This window comes from Sceloporus undulatus, chromosome 5 (assembly GCF_019175285.1).
Source record: "Sceloporus undulatus isolate JIND9_A2432 ecotype Alabama chromosome 5, SceUnd_v1.1, whole genome shotgun sequence".
NCBI lineage: Eukaryota > Metazoa > Chordata > Lepidosauria > Squamata > Phrynosomatidae > Sceloporus > Sceloporus undulatus.
Window position 1 is genome coordinate 52,759,253 of NC_056526.1, and position 26,295 is coordinate 52,785,547.

General features: G+C 37.9%; 1 protein-coding gene across 15 annotated transcripts in view; it reads right to left on the bottom strand.

Moving 5' to 3' along the window:
• The window catches only part of NAV3 (neuron navigator 3), a 572,439-nt gene that overhangs the window by 168,227 nt on the left and 377,917 nt on the right, over positions 1 to 26,295 (bottom strand). For 10 of the 15 annotated variants that reach the window (XM_042467939.1, XM_042467940.1, XM_042467938.1 and 7 more), the window contains 3 exons: positions 20,886 to 20,954; positions 17,205 to 17,344; positions 11,096 to 12,125 (listed from right to left, as the gene is read on the bottom strand). In XM_042467939.1, coding sequence (XP_042323873.1) covers positions 11,096 to 12,125; positions 17,205 to 17,344; positions 20,886 to 20,954 — 1,239 coding nt within the window. The remainder of the gene's footprint in view (positions 1 to 11,095; positions 12,126 to 17,204; positions 17,345 to 20,885; positions 20,955 to 26,295) is intronic. The other 5 variants (XM_042467943.1, XM_042467933.1, XM_042467932.1 and 2 more) reach the window with 2 other exon arrangements.

A 26,295-nucleotide genomic window follows, 5' to 3' on the forward strand; every position in this document is an offset into this window, starting at 1 on the left:
CCCTCAATTAACCCTTATAACTTAACGATTATTCTTGCTATGTTAGCCAAGAACAGAAATCAGGGCATTGTACTTCCTCTGTTAAGAGTCATCATTCTGTGTCTGAACAACCTTGCCCACAAATATCAAAGATTTGCTTTAGCTATTCTCTGACATTCCAAAAGCCGTGCTATTAATAAGCCTTATAGATCCTGACAGGTTTCATAGCTTCAGCTGCCTTGAATGGCTTTTATAGATTGTTTCATTCTAGATTTAAGGCATCATCAGAACTACAACAATTCAAATTATTAAGAAAAATGAATAGTGGATTTATCCCTTTATACAGTCAATTAAGAAATAAGTATTGGCGGGCGGGGAGGAGAGATCTGTGCCTTCTTTTTCTTTCTCTTTTCAAAAACTTAACCCACTTACTGTAGCTCAAATCTGACACATCATTACATGATGTACCACATGCACTATCCAGCTTGACCCAGAAATACATCCATTGAAAATTGGCTCAAAGACTTTGGACTATTTTTGGTGAAAATCTTTAGTACTAGCTTTGACAGGCAGTGTTTGGCTCGCTGCCAGTTTAATTTCACAAGAATGTGTCTAAGTGATATAACTGTAAATTTATTGGTGGGTTCATGCCTCTGATCTGCCATGTTAAGGATGCAATAGCTTGCTGTAACCTCAACATTATGAATCCTATAACTCATGATAATACCAGAATTTTAAAAGACAGATCAGGACTGGAAGGGGAACAAAGAATGCTTGATGGGTAGACGAAATTAGCTGATCAGATGTTTATGAAAGAACCGGGGTTCAGACAAATGCCTCTGTTTTTACAGTACCTGCACACCCCAATGAACAATAAGGGAGGTGCTCTGTAAAAACCATAACTTCTCCAGAAGATCCCACTAAAAACAACACAGACATTTCCTTCAGTGTAATTAGATGTAGCAGACCCAAGGATACACAGTTATATAAATGGATAAAAAAAAAGAGTCCATCGCTCTGAGAGCCTTTGTGGATGAAGAGTGGGGTATAAATAATCCAAATAAATATTAGCTCAGTACAGAATACATGCATTGCACAATGTACTTTGATTTCTGTTGTTAACTGCCTTTGAGTAGATCTTGACTCATGGCAACCCGATGAATAAGACATCTCCAAGACCCCAGGCTCTCCACTGCTCTGCTTAAATCCTGCAACCCCAGAACCATAAACTCCTTAATAAAGTCCATCCATTTGGCAAGTGGCCTTTCTCTCTTCCTACTTCCCCCCCACTTTTTCTAGCATTATTGTCTTTTCTAATGAGTCCTTCCTTCTCATGTGTCTGAAGTATGACAGCCTCAGTTTGGTCATCTTGGCTTCTAGGTAGGTTTCTGGCTTGATCTGCTCTAGGACCCATTTGTTTGTCTTTTTGTCTCAGCACTCTTTCAGCACCACATCAAATGAATTGATTTTCTTCCTATCATCTGTCTTAACTGTCCAGCTCTCACATCCATACATGGTAATAGGGAATACAATGGCTTGTATGGTTCTAACTTTTGTGCTGAGTTGTATGTCTTTGCATTTTAGAATCTTTTCTAGTTCTTTCATAGCCACCCTCCCCATTCTTAATCTTCTTCTGATTTTCTGACTTCAGTCCCCATTTCTATCAGCTTTTGATCCCAGGTATGGGAATTCTTTTATTATTTCCATTTCTTCATTTTCTAGGTTGAACTTGTTAAGGTCCTCAGTGGTCATTGTTTTTGTTTTCTTTATGTTCAACATTAAACCTACATTTGCACTTTCTTCTTTGATCTTCCTTAGTAGGTGTTCCAAGTCTTTGAGGTTTTCTGCTAGTACTATGGTGTCATCTGCATATCTTATATTGTTGATATTCCTTGCTTCTATTTTCACTCCTCCTTCTTCTGTGTCCAAGCCTGCTTTTCTTATAATATATTCTGCATAAAAGTTGAACAGATAGGGTGAAAGGATAGGGTGAAAAGCAGCCTTTTCTAACCCCTTTGCCAACTCGGAAAAATTCTGTTTCTCCATGTTCTGTTCTGACAGTAGCCTCTTGTCCTGAGTACAGATTCCTCATCAGTACTATCAGATGTGTTGGCACTCCTATGTCTTTATGCAGTCAAAGGCTTTGCTATAGTCTATAAAGCACATGCTGATTTTCTTTTGGAATTCCCTGGTGCACTCTATTACTCATCATATGTTTGCAATGTGATCCTTAGTGCCTCTTCCTTTCCTGAACTCTGCTTGATCCTCTGGGTTCTACTTACACTGATACTTCCTGTGTCAAAATCTGTATGATAAGATAAGTTGTTTGCCTTGAAGCCCCATGAACTTGGATGTTCTAGCCATTTCATATTCAGACAGTTGGTTTACTTTAAAAAAAACCCAGCATTATTATTATTAAAACTTATTTATAAAGTGCTGTAAATTTGCACAGTGCTGAATAGAATAATAAGATTAATTAAATTAATAAATAAAAACCTGCAGGAAGTGTATACTCTAGAAACAAAAAATACAAATGAACAGCAAAATGTTTTCTAAGTGCACCAAAAACTAAGACATACTTGAAAACAAGCCAAAATATAATACCAACATTTATTTTAGACCTCTTGCTTAGTCATTTGTGGGACTTCAAGAAATCTGAACCAGAAATAAAGAATTTTCTAATTTACAAAAGCTGTGAAATATCTGGATGTTCATCTGCAAAGAATTTTTTTACTTGCCAGAGGTTACCAAGCCACTATGTTTACAAGCTCAGAGTAAAGGTGTTTTTGTACATCAAACCTGATATAGTTTCTGCTTAAATCAGTTTGTAATGCAAATGTAAATCTACATCAATCAGACTACTCATTTGAATTACAAATGCATCTTTTCCACATTAGCAAGAATCACACATTCACATAAATAGCATAAGAGAGCCTCAAAGGTAATTTTCAACCTTATGTGTGAAATCAGTGTTAGAATCTAGAAACAGTTAGAAAAGAAAGGATTAGTACAGTTTCAAAACCAGAACACTTCCAATAGTTTGAACTGCTATAAAAATTGGGTTGATTTTTATCTGGGAAAAAAGATGATTATGGACATATTGCAAACCTTGGACATTAAACCCAAGGTAGTGTAATATGGCAGATTGGGGTTTAGATATGAACCCTTTCAGATTCCTTTGGTGGGGACAAGGGAGACCACCTTAGTGGTTGCTTGCAGACTTTGAACTCGTTCCTCAGGAGGCCAGAATGGCCCCATCCTTGCTCTCCTTCAGTCAGCAAGTCAAGACATTTTTATGCTGTCAAGCTTTTGGAAACTGACTGGGGTGAGCTTTTAATGCTGTTCAGTGTTGTTTTAAGGTTTGTATGTTGTCTCTCTCTCTTTTTTTTCTTTTTTTTTCTTTTGTATGTTCATACAAAGATGAACTCCAAATTCTGTAAAGGAGGTGGAAACTGCAATAAGAGAAATTGGGAAGAATAAATCACCAGGAATAGATGATATTCCAAATCCACCCAGACAGAATCAACTCAAGTGTTAGCTAAAATATGCCAACCGATATGGAAAACAAAATAGTGGGCAACATATGGGAAACAATCAATATACATCCTCATCTACAAAAAAGGAGACACAAAAGACTGTAGTAAATATAGGACCATAGCATTAATTTCCCATGCAAGCAAAATTATGCTTAAAATTCTGCAGCATAGACTCTACTCAATGTACGGAGAGAGAGAAATCTCAAAGATGGAAATAGGGTTCAGGAAAGGAATAATTATTAGGGACAACATTACAAAGATACAATGGATAATTGAGTTAACCAAGAAATCGAGAAGAATATCAGCATGTTCTATAGCCAAGACTTTGATGCATAGACAATACAATTCTCTTAAAGAAATGCCAGTGCCACTACATTTCATAGTCCTGATGAGGAATCTGTACTTAGGACAAGAGGCTACTGCTAGAACAGAATATGGAGAAACAGAATTCTTTCCAAAAGCCAAAGAGGTTAGGAAAGGCTGCATACGATCACCCTATTTGTTCAATTTGTATGCAGAAGTTATCATGAGAAGACTCAGAAGAAGGAGGAGTGAAAATAGGAGGAAGGAATATTAACAATCCGAGGCAGTCCTACTTTGGCATCATAAGAAGGTATGACTCATTAGAAAGGCAATAAAGCTAAGAAAGTTAGAAGGCAACGCAAAGAGAGAAAAACTGCATGCCGGATGGTTAGACTAAATTAGGGAGGTCATAGGCCTGAACCTGCAGAAGCTGAGCAGAATGGTTGAAGATAGAAGTGTTGGAGATGTCTTATCTATAGCATCGTCATGTGTTGAGGTTGGTTTCAGGGCAATTAACAACAACAAGTAATAATAATAACTATGGAAATCCTAGATACAAATCCCACATCATCCATAAGGCTAGTTACTAGCTAGCAACAGGCAAATTATTTTCTATGCTAAGTATATCTGAAGCTCTTGGAAGAAGAATTACCCCATCAGCCATTCTTTGAGAAAGTGTAGGATCAAAATATAAAACAGAATGCAAACACATAGCTTTATATATTCTAAGAGGAATCACTTGGCTCCCTCTCTCTCTCCTTCTGTACCCTGTTACATATCTCTATAAACCATGGGCAAGTGTTTCAAAATCTATGACCCATCAGTGAATTTCTATATATCTCCATTTAACATAGAATCTAAATTTAATTTTTTTCTGACATAACACAATTCTCTATATTAAATAAACATCATGATAACTGGGAGCTGGCTTCTTTAAAGGGTCAACTGAGAATTAAACCTTGCTGGTTTATGGTTTATGCAAGGTCCAGCATCAAAATACTTTAATTTGTGTTAGTGGAATATTGCAGGAAAAATATTTTCACATTTGTCTAAGTCTGATTTCTTAGTATATTATGGCAAAAGATAAAATTAGAGACAGATTGCACATCTCCATCCATAAGTACACTCTGCTCTATCCATTATTATTTTTTAAAATCTCCTTCAATTTTTAAAAACATCCAAATCAAATTTCTATTTTGTGAATGTATTTTGCCACAAAATATGCATCTCTACATGTGTATGTTCTTAAAGAGCGTGTGTCTGCATATGGAAAGCCCTGGTGGTGCAGTGGTTAAATGCCGGTACTGCAGTCATTCACAACCACAAGGTTGTGAGTTCAATCCCAGGGACTCCAAGGTCCACTCAGCCTTGCATCCTTTCATAGGCCGGTTACACACCGGCACTTTAGTGCGTGACGAGCACTCACTAGGATTCCATATGGCCGCCGCCGTGAGGATGTCACGGCCGCGCTGCCTCTAGATGGGGCGGCGCGGACGTGACGTCCTTGCTCCGCGCCAGGGCGCTTAGTGCGCCCTGAACACAGAGCAGGAAGGAGCTCCGTTTCGGAGCTCCTTCCTGGTTTAGTCTGCTGGGCGCAGCCTTCAGACGGCTGCGCCCAGCAGACTAAAAGAGAAAGGGGCCAAGCGGTCCCTTTCTCTTCTCCCCGCTGCCACGGGGTGTCCTTGGGGCTTGAAGCCCCAGGGACATCCCTTTTCAGGCTGCGGGGAAGCGGCGTTTTGCTGCTTCCCCGCAGCCCGAAAAGCGGCAGATCGGGGCCTCAGCAGCTGCCGGTGTAGCCGCTGAAGCCCCGATACTCCGGGGAAAGGGGAGGGTCCAGACCGCCCCAAATGGGTGGTCTATAACCCACCATAGGTTGCTAAAATGAGTACCCAGCTTCTTGAGGGCAATTAGCTTACATATTGTAAACCATTTAAGGAGTGCTTAAGTGCACTGATAAGCAGTATAGAAATGTACTTGCTATTGCTATAAAATATGTACAGTAGTTCTCAATTCATTTTAAAGCAAATGTCCACACTGCAAGCTTGAGAAAAAAGCTGCATGTGATGGATAACTACATTCTATTTCACATATCCATCCAAAGAGTGCAAATAAAGCCTGTTTATATCAGAATTAAGACAGATAAACACAACACCCCTTTAAGAATTATTTAAACATCTCTAGATAACATACCACACATGTGACATTGCCTGTTACTCTTCTCTACAACTTCTACTAGAAGTTATCTGGATTCACTTGTATATTCCCAGCTCTTTTCAATGTGGAAATTGGGCAATGTAATGTCCAAATCCGAAGATCAAACCATTTCAAAAATCTGCCTTCCAATCTGTTATTGAACTACTGCAACAGCTTTTGGGTCAAGCTTGCCCATTTCTGGATCCCTAGACTTTCAGTGTGCTTCATTCAAGGTCATAGCGGCATGGTCACTAGTGGACACAGTCACAAGTCTGCAAATAGAAGTAAACCATGGATACTCAAAGAGCACATCCCATGACACAACTGGCCAGTTGGCTAAAAGTAGTTAACTGTATGAGTAAAGACCTGGATAAGATGGACAAAATCCCTTTCTATTTGGCTTTGAAAACTGAAATAATGTCCCAGTGGCAGATGTGAAGCCAGAAAAAAATCCACTTTTATTTTGAACTGCTTTCTTTTGAAATAAAAGAGTGTCACAGTGTGTGAGAGAGCTTCCCACTCTCTTCCTCCTCCTCCTCCTCCTCCTCCTCCTCCTCCTCCTCCTCCTCCTCCTCCTCCTCCTCCTCCCCTCTCAGGCAGAGACGGCTACTCCAAATGCTCTACTTGCTTTTCTCTTCCCCTCCAGGACAGAAAAAGTGTGGGAATTAGAGGAAGAGAAGAGGAGGTCAGGGCCTCCAAGTCTCCCTTAAGTAACTCTTGTGCCTTCCCTGAGGGTCTCATACCACAGTTTGAGAACCAGTGCCTGCCTTAGGGCCAAAACAGACTGTCCTGAAGGGGTGGCTTGATACTGCCCTTTTGATCGCCGGATCAGAGCCATGGCATGTGGTGGTCACGGCCCTGACCCAGATTTTTGCCAGCCCAAAAGAAGTGGCAGAAAGCCCCTCCTTTTTGAGCTGGCAAAAAGCCAGCTTTCTCACTGCACGCAGCTTTGTGGCACTCCTGCGGTATATAGTGTATGGATGGAGAGCCACAAAGCTGCCCAGTCTATGGGTGGGCCAGCAGCTTCATACTAGCTTCCTGCCGGCTTGAGGACGTGCGTTGTCAAAACAACATGGCCCCAAGCTGCCAGGAAGCCATCATAAAGGGGCTGTCTGTTTCACCCCTCAGTGAGAGCCTGTCTGGGATTTATTTCAATGAGACCTAGGGTGGAGGAGTGGTGGGATGGAAGGCAACATCAGGAAACCTAGTGTCAGGCACATGCTGTTTCTGCCTGCCTTAGTTAATTCCTGCTTAGGACTGATTTCAATTAGTGAAGGGGGAGGGGGTGTTAAGCTTCCCCCCCCCCCAAAAAAAACCCCCACATGCTTATATTCTCCCTGCTTCTTGGACATATAACAGCTTCCCCTTTTGAGCCAAATCACAGCAGAAGCCTCCCTTACTGCCCCAAGACTTTTCTCAGCCTGGCTGCCATCTATCATAGGTAAATTTGACCATCTGTGTGTGTGGGGGGGATGTTATCTATGGGGGGGGGGTTCATGGAACCAAATACCTGCAGATACTGACGACCCACTGTAATGCATTTCAAACTTTTAGGATATAGTGTGTGGGATTTAAAGATTGCAGTTCTTGAACAATAATAACAAAGGAAGACTAGAAAGAGAAATACTTGAATTGTATATCTACAAATTCCAATCCATTAACAGAGGTATGAACAGATGAGGGATTCATGGCACATTACTTATATTAATACAAGAATTTTCTCATCTGTAGCAAATGAAATATTCTCAGAGAAGATTTTGAATTCAAGGAAACTGACTTTTGGAAAGCAGAGTTATTGCTTTTACACACTGAAAGATCTGGAACACCTGCATCACTTTATGTAGTGCTTTGAAAATTTAAGGCAAGGTGCATGATTTGCATCTTTCTTGATCCTATTATATTTCATTCCACTCCCACAATTATGTAACTATGCTGTATACCTGAGCATTTATTATCACATGTAAAGAAGTGGGTTTATAACCACAAAAACTCATACAAAAATGAATCTGTTTTCTATGCCGAAAGGGATTAACACGGCTCTTTCTTTTAGAGACACACAGTTAATGTAAATTGTGTCATTTCAAACTTTTACATCTATCAATTGAAGCTTGGGATTTGTTTAAATGGTGTGAATTTTTCATTCATCCATGTTGGTTTTGAAACTATGGTCTGTAGAATCACATATATTCTTTCTGCATGTCCTCTAACCCACTCTAATCTATAACCAATTTTTATCTTCAGTACAAATTGCTAACAATTACTGTTAAACTATCTCACTTAATAAAGTATTCATCACTGTATCCCATTTATTCTTTTTAGACTTTAATTTACCCAAAAGACAAAGTTAAAACTAATAGACTTCTGATATTTCAAAAATGTGTTAAACTGAAATATTAAAACTTGTCTTGTCTCCCAGAATTCACTGTATTCCCAGAATACATTTACTATATTTTCACCCATTCACTATATAAGACTACCTTGCTCTCTCAAGACCTGACCTGCATGTGGAATGGTCCAAATAATTTCTAAAGCAATCAGAAGCATTTTTTAAAATAAGTACACTGGCTGATATTCAAAAACACTTTCCAGTTATCTCAACTGATTAAACCATCACTCCTAAACATGTCTATTAGTTAAAGCAGGGATTCCCAACCATTTTGACTCATGTAGCCCTTTTCAGAATCAATTTCTATGGTGGAGCCCCTAAGGGGCCAACCCTATTTCTTACAAGTTAATGGCATTTAGGAGTAGTATTACTCTTTATTTCTTATTCTTTAATTCCAGACTAAACATTTTGCCTTATGTCTTGGTTTCAGGGTAAGAGGTGTAGTCTTCAGGGGGAGGGGATATTTGGGAATCTAGACTAGCAAATGGTGCAAAAATGTTAGGTAGTATGCTTTGAATCTGGATAAAATCAGCAACTGTGGACCTCACACAGTTCTCATCCAGCAGTAACTTCCCAGCCAGGAAGGAGGCACTGGCTCAGTTTGTACTGAAGAAAAAAACCATAATTTAACAACATGTATATGTTCTGTAAGGAGCCTTAAAATGGTATATTCCACCTCCTTTTTCTCTGATCTTTTGTATGCTAATTGTTATATTCAGATTGGACACTGTAATTTAAAACAAGCTTGTTTTTAAACTTACCAGGACTTCTTTTAGAATACGGTTTCTGGTTCAAATATAACAGCAAGCCAACATTCACAGGTGTATTCATTTCCCCTTTTGGACCATTAGCAGGCATTTTATTGTCTTATTTGGGTAAAACCATAGGAGTCTTCTTTCTAATCACCTATATTTCAGACATGAAACCATGTATTGCTACACTAGCCCTTCCTATTATGTCTGTGGCAGTAAAGCTAGGCATAACTTTGGCTTGCCATTTGGTCAACCTCACTCATTTCTCTTGCAGATTGAAAAACTACAGCTTTGGTACATGGGTCATTAGGCCAATTGGCACTGTCAACCATCTCCTAACAAATTGGCTACATGACTGTACTTAAAAATGAATTATAAAATAATTCTACTTTCTCACATTTCCTTTGATCAAAAATATTCTATCTGTCCCTGCTTTTTCTCTGAATTAATTTCCAGTGCCTCAGCTCTGCATGCAATTGTTTCACTTTCCTCCACTTCCTTGTGGTATATAGATACATTCCTACTCTGAAAAAGAGTACCTAATTATAGATTATGCTCTCATTCCTGTCTCTGTTACTTCCAGGATCTAAAACTTCAGTTGACAGTGGTCAGAAAATATTGCCTAAAGGTGTCTCAGTTTTGAGATGTGCTGCTTGAGGAGAGTTTTCAAGATGATTGTTAACTGGTAGAGCTTAATACTTGCAAGATTACTCACAGTTCATAAATCAAGAGATGTGGACTATGGTGAAAGGGTTGTAGTGTGGAAGGGACCTCTTATATGGTTGCCCAAGCATTCATATTTTTAATGACACAATCCTGTGCATTTTGACTCATATAGTAAGTCCCACTGTGCTCAGCTACAGGTAGGTATACACAGGATTTCAGCCTAAGGCAGGAAGTAGCTGAGCTTCTAGGAAGATATATGCAGTCGTCACATTCCAGACAATATAAATTTTGCACTGCTCAGTTCACTACATGAACACAATTTTCTCATCATATAAAGGGATTTATTGTTACTCCTCATTGTGGCAGCAAAAATAGCTCTTGCAGAAAGACAAGAAAAATACAAAAAAAGAAAAGATTAATAAAACGCTGTAGTGGAATCATTGGTTTCACAGTTTATGGGACTATTCATCATGAAGAACCACCTACATTAAATGAAATAAACATTGAACCTGGGTAGGCCATATTCCATTTAACCTGAAAGCCTCTTCAAGTTTCCACAGAAATTGCTAAAAAGCTCTAAAACCTTATCCCTGTATCTGCTTTCACAATCAACATTCATTTTTAATCAATGATAAAGACATGTTCCATATCGGCGCTGATGCTAAATTGTTTGCACAGAGCCATATTGTTGCAATAATTAAAACTGTACAGTACATATTTAAGATTAAGCTAAAATATTGTAGGTAAGTTATTACAGTAATGTTCTGTTCACTGTAATTACTTTAAATTGTTTTGTAATCATTGATTATAAATTATTAAACAAAAATTATAGTTATACAGGAAGAGGAATTGTTTTTGTTCCTACAATATGTGTTCTCATTCAGATAAGCCTCTTTTGCTGAATAATGTTCCCATGCAGTCATTTCAGCTCTGTCTTGTCAAAATCAACTAACCTTACTATTTCTAATTTTCACAGGAAAGTCAAGCATTGCTGTCTCATAATAAAATATAGGATATTAAGATACTTAATTTTGCACTTATTTCTACTGTATTAACATTTAATACAAAAATTAATGGACTAGTCTTCTAATAAATTTTCTGATGCAGGGAATAGTGATTAGCCTTCTTAGAATACTATCTCCTCGTGGTCAAATTTACTGGATACCTTTTTGAAACTAATTTTAAGTTAAGGAAAACCCAACAAAATCATGAAAGTCTTTAGAATTAGTCTGCCAGGTTTACAATCAACTTAATTATGAAACATGGAAAATTAATCTTACCTATAAATAAATGGTGCTACTGTGGCCGTATTTGGGTGACTGTATTGCTGTTGCTGAGGAAGTTGAACTGTAGTGTTTCCTGTTGCCTGTGCACTACTTGCAGCCATTGAAAGAGCAGCAGATGAACTTGGGGTAAGAGCTGTACTAGATTCCTTTCCTTCAGAAGATGAGAGACAGAAAGGAATTCCTACTTTGTCATTAACCTGGGATTTTACTGTTGATGGGGATTGATTTCCTTTTGCACTTCTCAATTTTTCAGTTTCTTTACTTCCTTGACAAGCCGGTGAAGTACTTGGCTTCGATGTTGGTACTTTTGATCCAGGTTTTGGTATCCCACTAGATGAAGGTATTAAACTTTCCTTCTTGGCTGATGTTGCCTTATTCCCTTTTGGGATTAGGCTTGCAATTTTTGAGGTCTTTTTTGCAGGTGTTTCTGTGACCTGGTCCTTTTCTTCCTTTACCATCTTCTCAGTGCAAACTTTATTTTTCTCTCTGCTTTTTTCCTCTTTGTCCTTTGGCTGTAGCAAAGACTTTTTATTGCTGATATTTTTGCTTCCAGCTTTTGGAGGGGTTAGTTTAGGTGATATTTTAGGGCTGCTGCTGGTGGAGCCACAACTGTTAAGCCCACCACTGCAGCCATCTGTTTCACCACACTCTAAGAAGGCTTCATCTTCTCTCCCACTGTCACTTGGGCCTGAACTTGATGATAAGGGAGGCCTCAAAACAGTCCTTGCATTAACCAGCTTGAATTTTTCCAGCATGGATTTCTGTCCAGATGATGGTGTTTTGGGTCCTTCAGAAAGAGGTGGCTTTAGCCTGTCTGAAGGTGGTGGAGAGGTTGCAGGGCTAGGCTGCTTGACAGACAGCATGGTGGAGGTGGCACTGTGTTTGACATTCATGGATTTGCTGCGCCAAGGCTTGCTGGCACTTGGAGAGGGGATGGCAGAGACCGGCTGCTGCCCAGTGCTGGTGGGATGCTGTACATTTCCATTCATGCCTGCAGATGGGTGAGGACCTTTGGGTGATTCTACTAAAGAGAGAGAAAGAAAAGTAGGGAGAATGTATTAGGAAAATTAATATTTCCAGGCTTTCAAGTCTTCATGATTACAAAGTCCCATCCCAATAAAGTGCATATTTGAAAGCTTTACTTGAGCTAAATCCTTTGAAAGCCTGCTCTTATAGAACTCATTTATATATCCGCACCTTCCCTTCAATCCTTGCTGCAGAATTTCTGTTCCCCAATTTTTCAGTAAATTGAAATATGGAAATAATTGTTTTACTGCTGAAGCGAAATTACAAATATATGACTCAGTATAGTTGTAAAGATTTTCCCCCAGTTTATTTTAGTTTTTGGTTTGAGTAAGTTTCACACACACATATAATAAGCTTTCCTGATTATAAAGGGATATAGCAGAAATGTGGCAGATAAAGAGAAAGATCTCTAGGGGGTAGAATTATATTAAAACTTAAATATATGAAATTATAGTCCTGTCCTAGCAATTTAAAGAAAAACCATAGTATTTCATGCAAAGTCTGCTGTTAACCAAACCAGGATATGCTCCTGGAATAAAAATACAGGCTGTGCTACTAGGTTTATAATAACATTCAAGTATAGGTTTTTATTGGTTTCTGGTAGGAATGGAAGAAGACTTGTCTGCAGGACCAGACAAACTGAATCCCAAAGTACTGAAAGAATTTGCTGCTGTAATTTCTGAACCACTTGCCATCATTCTTGGAAAAAAAAAATGGAGAACAGGTGAGATGTCAGAGGACTGGAGAAGGGCAAACATTGTCCTGCTCTTCAAAAAATGCAACAACAACAACAAAAAAAGATCCAGGAAACTACAAACCAGTCAACCTGACCTCAATATCAGAAAAAATATTAGACCAGATTATACAGGCATCTGCCTACAAGTATCGCAATGACAATGCAGTGATCAGTAGGAGCAAGCATGGCTTTTTCCAGAACAATCCTGCCAAACTAATCTTATATCTTATTTTGATCAGGTCATTAGAGTAGCAGATGGTGAGAATGCTGTGAATGTCACTTATGTAGATTTCAGCAAAGCACAGATTGGAACAATGTCAGATGGATCCATAATTGGCTGAAAAAACCATGCACAAAGAGTCATCATCAGTGGCTGTGCTTCAAACTGGAAGGAGCTCTCAAGTAGAATGTCTCAGGGTTCTGTCCCAGGGCCATTACTCTTCCACATTTTAATCAAGTATTTAGATGATAGGGTGGAGGGAATCCTTATCACGTTTGCAGATGACAAGAGTGGGAGGACTGGATAGGAAAGGAATTCAAAAAGACCTAGATAAACTAGAAAACTGGGTAGAAATTAATAAAATAAAATTCAATAGAAAAAAATGCATGCCAACTGTATAGTATGGAATGGGGGATACATTGCTCAGCAGGTCAACATGAGAAAATGACTTTGTAATGTTTGGTGATCATAAGTTGACCATGAGCCAGCAGTGTGATGCTAGAGAAAAGAAGGTGCATGCTATTTTAGCCTTCATTAATAGAAGTATGAGAGCCAGCATGATGTTGTGGCTTGAGCATTGGACTATGACTCTGGAAATTAGGGTTTGATTCTCCACTAGACCATCGAAACCCACTGGATGACCTTGGGTGAGTCTTTCAACCCCAGAAATCCCCACGATAGGGTCGCTTTAGGGTCACCATAAATTGGGGAAATGACATGAAGGCACACAACAATATAGAAGCATAGTTTCTGCTGAGGTGATGGTCCCACTCTATTTTTCACTGGTCATACCTCTTCTGGCATACTGTGTTCAGTTCTGGTTGCATCATTTTAAGAAGAATGTAGACAAGATGGGGCAAATTCAGAGAAGGGCAACAAAGAGGATAAGAAGTATGTAAAACAAAGCATCTGAGGAAAAGTTGAAGGAATTGGGCATGTTCAACTTGGTGAAGGCCAAGGGATGATATGACTGCACTGTTTAAATACCTTAAGGGCTCTTGTATATAACAGGGTGCAGGCCTATACTGCTTCAGAGAGTAGGACCAGGTCAAGTGGTTTAAAGTTAGAAAAGTAGAAATCCACGTGAGAGTAGATTTCAATTGACCAATAGAAGTCATGTCTTGACAGTAAGAGTGATTCAGCAATGGACTCAATTATCTAGACAGCTGGTGGGGTCTCCTTTGGATGTCTTCAGGAAAAGGCTTCTGGAGATGATTTTCCTGGAGATCCTGCACTAGGCAGTGGGTTGGACTCAAGTACCCATGAAGCCCCTTCCAACTATGATTCAAAGAACTAGAGCAATATCTTTAAATAACTTGCCATTTTGATCATTGTGAAGTGAATGATATCAACTTAAGCCTGTGTCAGTGATTAGAGAGAACAGCAGGATAGGTCTGCCCCATTTGCCTCATATATGACCCCACAAATTATAGTGATGTTGCAATTAGCCTTCTCTAACTGCACTACCATGCCTATCAAAACAAGGGTGAGGACACAAATAAGACTTCCAGACTCATTTAACCATCTAGTTCATTGGGAAAGGTAAAGTTATTAATATCTGCATTTTACATGAAAAATATGTGTAGGAAAAGGAACTGAAAACAGGAGCTAAAAACCTCAACTCCACTGAGCAAAGACATCAGGTCCAGTATCTCCTTAATATTTCCTGAAAACATATTTTTGATGCAGTATACTATGTAAAACCAAAGTAGGATAGGTCTGTGATAATATCTGAACAGTCTATCTAAACAGGAAAAAATTGGAGTAGGGACTTAATGGCTGCTTTTGGTCTTGTCTGAAGCCTTAATATAGTATCTTCTGAAAAACAAAGCAAATTATATTAAAAGCCAAATGAACTGATGTTGAGCCTTTCTAAATTAAACCCAAATTTCCAAATGTAATTCTGAACCTGGTTATTGCCCAATAACATATTGTGTAGAATTTTTTTTTAAAAAAAGTGACAATACTGATCAAGCTTTTCTTTAAAAAAATCCACCAGTTACATTTGCTTAAAAACTTGCATAATTTAAATAATTACAGTATCTCATGTGTATCCAATTGGCTGAAATAAATTCCTCACAGGATCTGTGCTATTCAATTCTACATTACCTCAAAAAAAAATATGACTGATATATTCATATATAAATACATACACATGGAAAATATTTCTCCCATCCTTCATATGTGTGTTAAGGTTTTGAACCATTTGCACAAATGGAAAAGCAGGTTTGAAGGATCCAATGAATTAATTTAAGCATTGTTTGAGAGGGGGCTTGTAGTATTCTGATGAGCTAGAAGCAGTAGTTATGCAACATTCTGCTGCTGCTTCATGCTCATTATAATTTTATTGATTTAGAAAAAAAATCAGTAACTAATTTCAACCAAAGCTATTTCCAATATATTCTTCAAAATACTATATACAGATTACACATCTGGTTGATCTTATAATAGAACCTTTTTCCAGGTTTACCACTTGGACCAATCGAATCTCTGCAGATGCTGTTTTAATTTGTTAACAACATTTCACCACAGAGCTAGTTGTGCTAATCTCCCCCGCTCTATGTTTACTAGGTTCCTGAAAATGTATTCCTGCAACAACAGTAATGGGCACATTGCATATGTATCAAGAACATATAAATATGAAAATCATAAATGTCTCTTGTGACGTACAGACTGTGTGGTAGACTGTAGAAATGATTAAACCATGCATTCAGACAAATTAAAACATATTTTTCTTTAAGCCTTTTGATATTCTTGTGTAAACCACCTGTGAAGAAACCTTGCAAAGAAAACCCCAGGATAGGATTGCTTAAGGGTCACCATAAGTCCTAAATGACTTGAAGATATACAACAACAAAGACAACAATAACAACTATCCTTGTGAGAGGTTGTAGACATGAATACTATCCATGAATTTGACTGTTGTGGTGGTGATTTTTAAAGCCCGATGACTGTTCCTGCAATCAAAGTAGAACTGCATTACCTCAAATTGCTAAAATAACGCTAAGACAACACTGAGGTTTCATGGCATAAATCTTCACATGAAGAGTTATACGTTAATCATGCTATGCAAACCTCCCGTTGAATGGCAAGGTTCTGCAAACTCAACAAGGCCACCAAAATATGCAACTCAATGCAGAAGCAAATGTGCAGATGTACCCAGGTGCAATGGCACACCATGCGCAACTCCTTTTTAAAAATGAATGCAGTCATTCTGCATTGGACAAAAATGCCCAACCAGTTCACAGAGGAAAATAGGCCACAGGACACAAATAGGATTTCACCCATGGTTTTGTACTCTCATTTGGGTGTCTACATAATAAATGCTCCACAGACATTAGATGTTCTCACCAATGATCTGAATCATAAACCATATTTAATTTCAAGCAAAAGAATGGAGGATTTAGATTTAACCTGAAAAAAACATTTTAATATAATGTTAATGTAAAGAAAGAAATCTAGGGAAAAGTAACACTAGACAAAATTTGATTGGTATGATAATATAGAAGTCTCAAGTAAATTAATGCCCTTGAATCCAAACAATCTTCTTTCCCAACTATATATGAGGTCAAAATTATACATTTTCAGCTTGCTAAATACTTATGATTGAATTATGGTTTGCAATGACTTCTATCTCCACCTTGTGGTAAATTGGTACAGTACATATCACCTTTTTAAAATATGTTATTTTATACTTTTGTATTCCTTTAGTTAGAAAAATAAGATCAATATTGGGACTATTGCCAGTTGAGCTGATCAGGCAGTGAAAAAAATGCCGTTGGAATCCAAAACATGGTAAAAGCCACTTCCTTCTTATAGCAGAATGCCTTACAATTCAACTATTGCTTTCAAAACTGACAACATTTAACACCAGCGCACCAAAATTTCACAATTGATATCTATCCAAAGAAGAGCTGGTTAGGTTTTATATGCCATCCAACTGCAACATAAAATTTTAACCATTGTCTATTATAAACAGCATGATCTTCAATCTAGCAGGTATCTTAATTATTCTGTACTGACTGAACTTATTTATCATTATCTTTTAATAATCATATATACATGCTGTAAATGATCACGAAACATTTTTGGTCTTGTATGCTTATTGATTAAACACTTACCTTTTTCATTTCCATTTGCATATTGTGGAGGCTTGGTTTTGTCAATGCTATTAAAGCTCTGACTTCTTCTGTTTAAATTTGAGGCTCCCTGGACTTTGGTACTGCTGCCTGCAGCTGGCACCCTTGAGGGCCCGGGAAGCCTAGAATAGTATAGTCAAAAATAAATTTGATATTCACCATAAATTAACACAAAGCAGGAATTAGGGCTGTTCAGGAATGATTTGGGCATAATAAACAACACAATTCATGGTTAGTTAGACTCAACAATGTCAATGGAAGGTCTGTCTTAGGTAACGGCATGTGTGCGAGATGCTGCATAGCATCACAGACAAACACTTATGGATCCTTTGCATTTTCCATTCATACTGCAAAAAAGATTCACCTATTTTCCTCATACAACCTTTTATTAAAGCAATTCACTTCCACATTTTACTATAAGATAAATATGACAAACTAAAACAATCAAGGCATATAGCTTATAAGGATATATACTCTAGATATTGTAGTTGAATTTTATTTCCTTCATGTTCCCTGAATCTCAGACAATTGTAATAGATATTATTAGATGATGATGTGACGAATCAGTTGATAATGTCAACATGTTTATTACTTCACTTGAAAACTGTTGACTGAAAATGATCCATCCTTCCTACAGACTACAGTTCAGGCTATGCATTTTTCACTTGCTGGTATTTGCTGCCACCCTCTGTAACATTCTAGGTAGCAAAGTTAAAATTAACAATATGTCACTGATTCTAATATGTATAACCACATACTGTATTCCTGTTGATTTGGTTTTCTAGTTTAGTTATTGAACAAAGTTAATCTGTCTTAAATGCTGCCCATAGATATGAATTGCTCCGATACAATGCTTACAAGTGAGACTCCTGATAGAATAGTAATGGCAGGTTATTGTATTCAGATAAAGATTTTTAAAAAAACAGTTTATAATAAGTGATTTAACTTTAAAACATTTTTTAAAATGGCATTACCATGGCAAAATGCTACCAGCTGATGCAAGTAGAAAGGTGGGGAAATAATACAAAAAGAAAATTATAAAATAATAGATTTCTGTTTAAAACTGCTTTGCTTACTATGTTGGTACCTCAAAAAAAGTTGGAATTGGTTTCACCTACTGAAAAGAAATTATGAGTGGACTTAGGACTTTACTGCATGAGAAAAGAAAGGCAAAATGCGTTGGAAGAGTAGTGGCTTTCTTTGTGCCATTCCATATGACCTCGTTGCACTTCTGTTCTCTTCCCAAGGGGCAACAGTTGTCAAAGCATGCCTTTTGCTGAATGGGAAATCAGTTTGGCAAAAGGCATGCTTTGATGACCATCACCTCTTGGGAAGAGAACAGTACTACAACATCATGTGGAGCAGCACAGAGAAAGCCACTAGTCTCCTGATCCGTTTCTCCTTTCTTTTCTCATGTGGTAAAATCTTTGGAATTTAATTATTAGAATGCCCATTCCATCTTTTCACCTCCTGTAAAGAGGTAATTGAAGAATTCCAATAAAGTTAGATGTCTGATAATCCAGGAATTACTTTCCAGGTCTGGCTCTTGATTTGTTTTATATACTGTGTGTGTGTGTCTCTCTCTCTGGGTATCTGTCCGTAGAGCACAGCATATTTTTTCAGCTCTAAATCAAAAACCTCTCATTGTAACCAGAGAAGATAACAAATGCAAACATGCCCAAAAGGACATTTTTATTTTTTTTTCTTCAAATTGCACCTCTTGAACTTAAATTTTAAAACACACACATACATTCTGGTAGCTCAGGTCACTTATTTTCCTTATGTGCCTATTTTTTCCTGTTTCAGTCACCCCCCCCCCCCACTGAATCATTTTAAGCAACAACAAAAATGCAAAGTGTAAAGCAGTAAGTAATTCACAAACAACAGCATTCTGGTCAAAATTTCACTGACATTGTTATAAACTGATTGTGTTAGACAAACAACTGTTAGCTCCCAGACAAGATGAACTGTGAATGAGGCAAGAGTCCATAATAAATGAGATTAAAAATATAAACTCACAGGTGCACAACAACTGCACTTTGGTATAGCTCATTTGAGACTATCACCTGTGCCTCTGTTGGTGTTATTGGATTGAATATACATTGGGATTATATAACCAATAGTTCATTGTCAGCAATGAACTGCACAACAAACAGTACAGTCAGTATTTTTAAAGACTACATATAAAGTGACACAGAATATCACAAGTGTAGTGAGGAGTCCTTATTTAGGAGACAAATGCATGGATTTTAGTGCTCATAAGAGAGAAGGCTATAAGCCATAACAGACCCAGGATAGGCAATCAACATACAAGCTGTTTAAGGCTGTAAGATTGCCATTTGTTTCAGAATTGTTCACTATTGTACTTTATCCCAGATTCACAAAAACAGTAATTGCCTATAAAATGAGAGATTTGAAACAAAAGTTTGTTAAATCCATTTCATACTGGATCAGTATTGTTTATTCTATCCCAGTGGTTTTACATTCTTTCCATAGGAACCTAGAAAGCTGCCTAGTTGACACAGGCTGACATTAACTAAAGGTTTGAAATAGAAGTCTCTATCAGCTGCACATGGAGACCTCTAGCGTTGAACCTGAGACCATTTTCACACAAAGAAAAATTCTAATTGCAAACTAGTTTTAAAAACACTTATCCATTTGAAAGTCAACAATTACACCACTGCAGTTGAAATTGTACAGTAGTCCTCCTCCAGAGTTATGAATAGCTTCTCCTTGTTTCAGTTGGTCAATAAACTAAAAAACTGAAGATTTTGAGAGTCGCTGGGAAAGTTCAGTGATCAATCAATGACATTTCCTTTCAATTGTAAACCAAATCAAAGGAGAAGACAAGTGTAATATTAATGGAGTGATGTATATGGAACCATTGCAACTGAATTGATAGACAAGTATGCAAGTCCCCCACCTGTAACACCACTCCTTTGTTGATTTACTCGCTGCCAACCTTCCTTGGCTAATGAAAAGTAACAAAGCAATTTTTAGGTAAGTGACTGAAGATTCCCAGTTCAGGCATCCAGCTGCATTGTGTTTCTTCCATGTTGGGCAGATGGAAAAGGGGTATCAGGAGGTGGCAAGGAGCAAGGGACAATTAACTCAATCCAACTGTTAGTCCCAACTAGAGTAGACAAATTGAATTAAGATTTACCTAGTTTGCATTGATTCAGTGGGTCTATTCTAGTTGTGGGTAACAAGTGGATTTAGTTAAATGTCAGCAGGAATGACATGACTGACAGCTCAGTTTGCTTGTATGCTTGTCTGTTAGCAGTTCAGTTGCAAAGGTGGCCCTGCAGCACTGTTGAAGAATATGATGGAAATCTTTTATATAGTTTTTTTTTCTCTAGTCTATATATTAAGCAAGAAGCTGAGCACTAAAATCCCTCTTGAACCTTGACAGCTTATTAGAATAAGTTATTTTGCATGCAGTATGCTAAATTGCAACACACAGATATATGCCTATAACTATTACATAGAGCTGTTATTTTTGGTAGTCATGGGCAAGGCTGACAAAAAGTTCTGCAAAGCTTGCATTTAAAATATGATGATAAAGAGCTTAATGTCTATGTTACTTTAAAGAATAAAATTGCCAGTGGGGAGTGACTCCATTAAGCATCACTAGCAAGCAATAAATTAGAGATATTAACTGACCTAGAAGGCTTTTTTTGACTGGTTGCAATTCCACTGTGATTAGACTGAGCTGCATATCTGGCTGCCAGACTGTATGAGAAGAAACAGAGAAATTGAATTAAAGAATTTTTTGAATATGCATAAAAAGCATAAACTTACCACCAAATGATGAGTTAATGTAATGCAAATAGAATATGGATACAAAACAAAATAATTAAAGGAAGAGTCAAATGTAATGTTTACATGAGATTTCAAAATACAGACTATGAGGTAATGCAATGCATTGTAAATTTTCCCATTTCCTGGAGTATGGATCACATTGTCTTGAGCCTAATAAGGGTGATAAACTGTCAACATTTTGTTTTAAAATATGATATGTATTTGTGTCCACCTACCTCTAAGAGAATTGCAAGCATAAACATCTGCTCTAAATCTTGTAATAGTGTGCCACTTATTTTTAAGCATTAGTTGAAGTGATTGTTTGTGTAGTGAAAAGCCATTCTTTAAAAAGACACCTAAGACCATTACTGGGAATCATGTGCTATGAGTTTAATTTAGAGATGCACTTTAGAAACGTATGCAGCATTCCAATACTGTTTCATCTACCAATAATTATTTGGGGGGAAGAACTAATTAGAATGCCAGACCATTAAATAACATTGCATAGCAAATAGATCTGACTTTTCATTGCCATAGGATACATTTATCCAATTATTATTGCCCAAGTTACAGTTAGGAGACGTGTGCATGGACATGGAGCAGCCTACCATTTATTCTGAGCAAATGCAGTGAAGTAGAGTATGTAAACTATAGAAAGGTGTATACTGGAACAGAACAGGTGTTGATAGTGACAAGGGATGTAACATGAATTTCTCCTGGGATGTGGCATGACTAAGGATATGATATCACTATATCATTTATTAGGTAGCTTTACCACTTCAGAAGACAGGTGAGCAATCATGAGGTTAATGTTTCACCACACCAAAAGGTAGGACAAAACTGAAACAAATGGCCACTTTTTCTTCCTGATGAGCCAAGAGCAGCAGCAAGAAGGCTGAATTAATGCAGCTTGATACCACTGTAACTGGAATGGCTCAATGGTGTGAAATTCTGGATTTGTAGTTTTGTGAGATATTTAGCCTTCTCTGTCCGAGAGCTCTGGTGCCACAGCAAACTACATAGCACTGAGCCATAGCAGTTAAAGCAGTGTCAAATTGCAACACAAATGCAACTGAAGAAAGCTAGATTGAGGGTATGTGTGTGTGTGTGGGGGGGGGGGGTTGAAAGAGTTCTCAGTCTGGGCTTCCTCCACATTGCCCTGATTTAAAGCCCAAAGAGGCAGTATTAGTAGATCTACAGAGCTCTGCTCTTGTGCCCCAACAAACTACCATTCCTATAATTCCATAGCACTGAGCCATGACAGTTAAAATGGTGTCAAACCAGATTATTTCTGCACTGCAGATGTAGCCTGGGTGTGGCCATATAACTGCCTGAGCTTCATTGGTATTTCCCAGCAAAAATAACAGCAAGAGGAGATTGCAGTGTGGGAGGGCAAAGAAGGGCAAGACGGACAGCTTGAAGCATTAAGTTTCCTGGTTTACTTTCCTTTTAAATCAACTGAAAAGATGAGAAAGAACTAAAAAAGTCAGCCCTATGATGAAAGGTTTAGTTTAAACCCAGTTGCTTTCACATGATGCTATTTCACATCAACAAATGCTGACATTAGATATTCCACATCAACAAATGCTGACATTACTAATGCCAACAAATTCTAACATTAGTGTGATAGGCTGCCATTATTTTCTAGTCACTTCCTGGAATCAAAAATGTTTTCCTATGGGAAAGGGCTAAGTAATTTGAATGACTCACTAATGCAGGTGGCTACTTAGTGAATAGAAGGGACATTGGGATGACTATGGGGCAGGGTGGAGTCTAGACCACAGTGCAATGGACTACTTGAAGCCAAGTAAGATCAAAATCAAAGCATCGTGAGGGAAGAATATAGGCCTGTGGTGAATAGTAAAGTTAGTACTCATGATTTATTCCTGAAGTCTGGGTTAATAAATCAAAGTGCCTCACAGAATTAAAAACAGGGTGCAATTTTAAGCTGATATGCTAGCAGTCTGAAAAGCCAAATATGATCCTAATTGTAAACGCAAGAATTTTATTTTATCATCTGTAACAGTTTTTCATTTATATGAGAATGAACACTGGGAAAATTGTAAAACTACTCATAGAGCTAAAAAATTATAAACCCCAAAATATATTTTCTCTTTTATTTTCCACTATTCTTAGTGAGCTCATATTTAAAGCTTCTTTGTGATGGCTTTTAAAATGGAAGCATGCTACAGTGCTTTCAGACTAGAAAATGAATACACAGCAATGTAGAAGCAGAAGAAAAGAGGAAAAAACAAACTGTCATTCTAGATAATATTTCTACAGTAGGGGTGAGCATCTGCTTTGTTGCTGGACTGCAGCTCCCATAACTTCTCACCAATAACTATGCTGGGTGGTACTAAGGGGAATTAAGGGGTAAAACAGACAGCCCCAAAGGACTGGCTTGCAGCCACCCCTTTGAGCACCAGATCAGGGCTGCAGCAACCACATACCGTGGCCCTGATCCAGCATTTTTCTGGCCTCAAAAGAAGAAGCAAAATGCTGCTCTTTTTGGAGCTGGAAAAAGAGTGCATTTGTCACCAAGGCAGCACTTTCCAGCACTCCTTTTGGCATGCATCATCTGAGCGCCGTAATGCTGCTCACCACGTGGGTAGGTATGTGCCATGACAGCAGATGGGGGAAGTTGGGGCATGTGTCATACAGTCCCCACGCCCCCACTCCATTCCTATACTGGCCATTTTAGCCAGTCTTTTTAGCCCCTCAGTCTAACAATATCTGGAGGCCCATGATTACCTAACCTTGTTCTACAGTAACAACAAAACAAGAACACACCAACAGTTTAAAAAGACAGTGATAGGCTATTTAGAAGACTCAGCCACACATCTACAAGTTTTCCTGCAAAAACCTCATTTCTGAGAATTATATTGTGAATCAGAACTACCCAAGAACATTATACTTTAAGGAGAAGGAGTTTACATATCTTTTCTGAAGAGTTTGAGTTACCTGGCCAAGTGATATTTTCATTTTACATGAAACAGATGTTTATTATCAGTAAAATCAAACTTGAGATAATGATAGACATAGGGGTGTCCAAACATTTGGGGCCTAAACACATCCTATGAGTGTAAGGGGTGCACAACCACATCTCACTGAAGATACAGCTAATGGTGTCTATCATTCTCTCTCAATGGCAGGGCTGGTCTTGACATTTTGCTACCTGAAATAAAGAACAAGATGTTGTCCACATTTCAAGTACACAAGTGAATTCTGCTGGTAGATTAATGTTACTTCAACTTGGAGGGCTGGACAGCAGGATAGCTCAGGAGGTGCACAGAAATTATAGCACAGCCATATTCTCCAAAACATCATTGCTGCTCCCCACCTCAGTGATCTAATGCTGCCTATCTCATTCTCTCTTATAGTCAGTTTAGCTCTATACCAACTTAGAAAGTTGGGTAAGACCAAAATCAAGCCATCTGAAATTATGGGATATTTTGTATGCTTTCTAGCAAACAAGGTTTTGGCCTGTTTTACATATTTCTATATGTTTTTTAACTGCAAGCACAGTACATGCAGTCTTCTCTTGTATGTATTCAAGAAGTATGTGACAAGTACAATTTAACCCCAGATTTTAAAAATCAAGATTTTTTTTAAAAAAAGTATTACTAAGATAGACAACTGACTTCCAAAGAAAAATGTGGGACACTTCCTCACATGTGGGGACCTCAGTAATGCTAAAGGAAAACTGTGTGAAGAAGCACTTCCTGTTTTCTGCCTTGATTCTCCCAACAATCAGCTTCAATGGATAACTCTGTCTTCCAGTATTATGAGAAAGTGATTTTTTCCCCATCTACTTTCTCCATTTCATAATTCATATCCATGTAAGGGAATGTTTCACCATTTTGATTATTGTGATTGTCTTCCTTTCCCCTGCAAGGATGATTCTTCTAACACTGATGGGAACGTGTGGCTTTCTACATGTTGTTTGGCTACAACTTCCAAAAGCTCTAGACAGCATTAGTGAGGGGCAACAGGGCACAACTAATAAATCTGAGATCCTAAGACATTGATTATCTTGTACTAGAAATTTATATATGTATGTTTTTGTTTGTTTTTGTTTTGTTTTGTTTTATTCTTCTATCCTTCCACTATATGATAAAGGCTGGGAGAGTGTGAATGATTCAGGCTCACCCAATGAATTCCATGGTGCAATGAAGATTCGAACTTGGACACCATACGTTATATACAAATTAATGGTGAGGTCCTATTGCAAAGTAAGACCTTGCCATAGCTGGAATACTCTGACATCTCCTAAGCTCTGCTGTGCGTCTACCACCAGTTAATGAAATCACCTTCATGAGGTGCTGGACCTGTTTTGAGGATAGAGTTCAGGACTGCAAACAACATATTATTTACAATTAAGGTGAAAATCCTGAACAGATCACTACCTAATCGACACTCCTCTTCCTAGAAAGGAACTCTTTTTTGACATAAGTTCCATCTGTATGGAACTGTATCCTAAGAAATAAGACTTTGCTCTTTTATATAAAAATAATAATAATAGGATTTATTTATATGCCGCCCAATCACTGGGAATCCGGGCAGCTTAAAAAGCACAGTAAGAATCTCTAACCAATTTCTAGATTGCATTATAATACCGCAGCAGTGTGGCACAATATTTGTGAAGTATAGGGAAGCTTGGGTGGTTCTATACCAAAACATACCAATACAACTGATATCAGTATCAGGCATGGCACACTTGACATTCAATCTAGGTTACAGAAAATATAAGTAGACAGAAACATGGCTATGCTGTGTTTATGCTGCATTACGTATTTTGCTGAATTAAAACATGTACAGTTATTTCATTCTCAAGGGATGATATTACTTCTACATCTAAGCAGTTCAAGACTTGGCTGTTCAAAGGTAAGATATAACTGTGGACTCTTGATATTGGAGTCCAAATTGTATTTTCATGGTTCATTATGCACTGCAGGCTATCAGTCTTAAGGTTGTGCTGCTCTCCTGCATCAGAAATTGCTGTGTTGTAACCAAATATATCCATCAGATGAGGCATCAGATGGTTCGTAGTTGCCATACAGCCTTTTCAGGACATGGAGTATTTTATTTTATACAAATGTGAAGAAAGATGGTCTATAAATCCACGTAACTACATAAAATGTCTGTTAGACTGACAAGAAAAATGGGACTATGACCCACTCTAGATAGCTGAGCACGCACATCTGTGACTTAAATCTATCAATGCTATACTGTTAAAATATAATCATCATTACCATGAAGTACGTATATATTA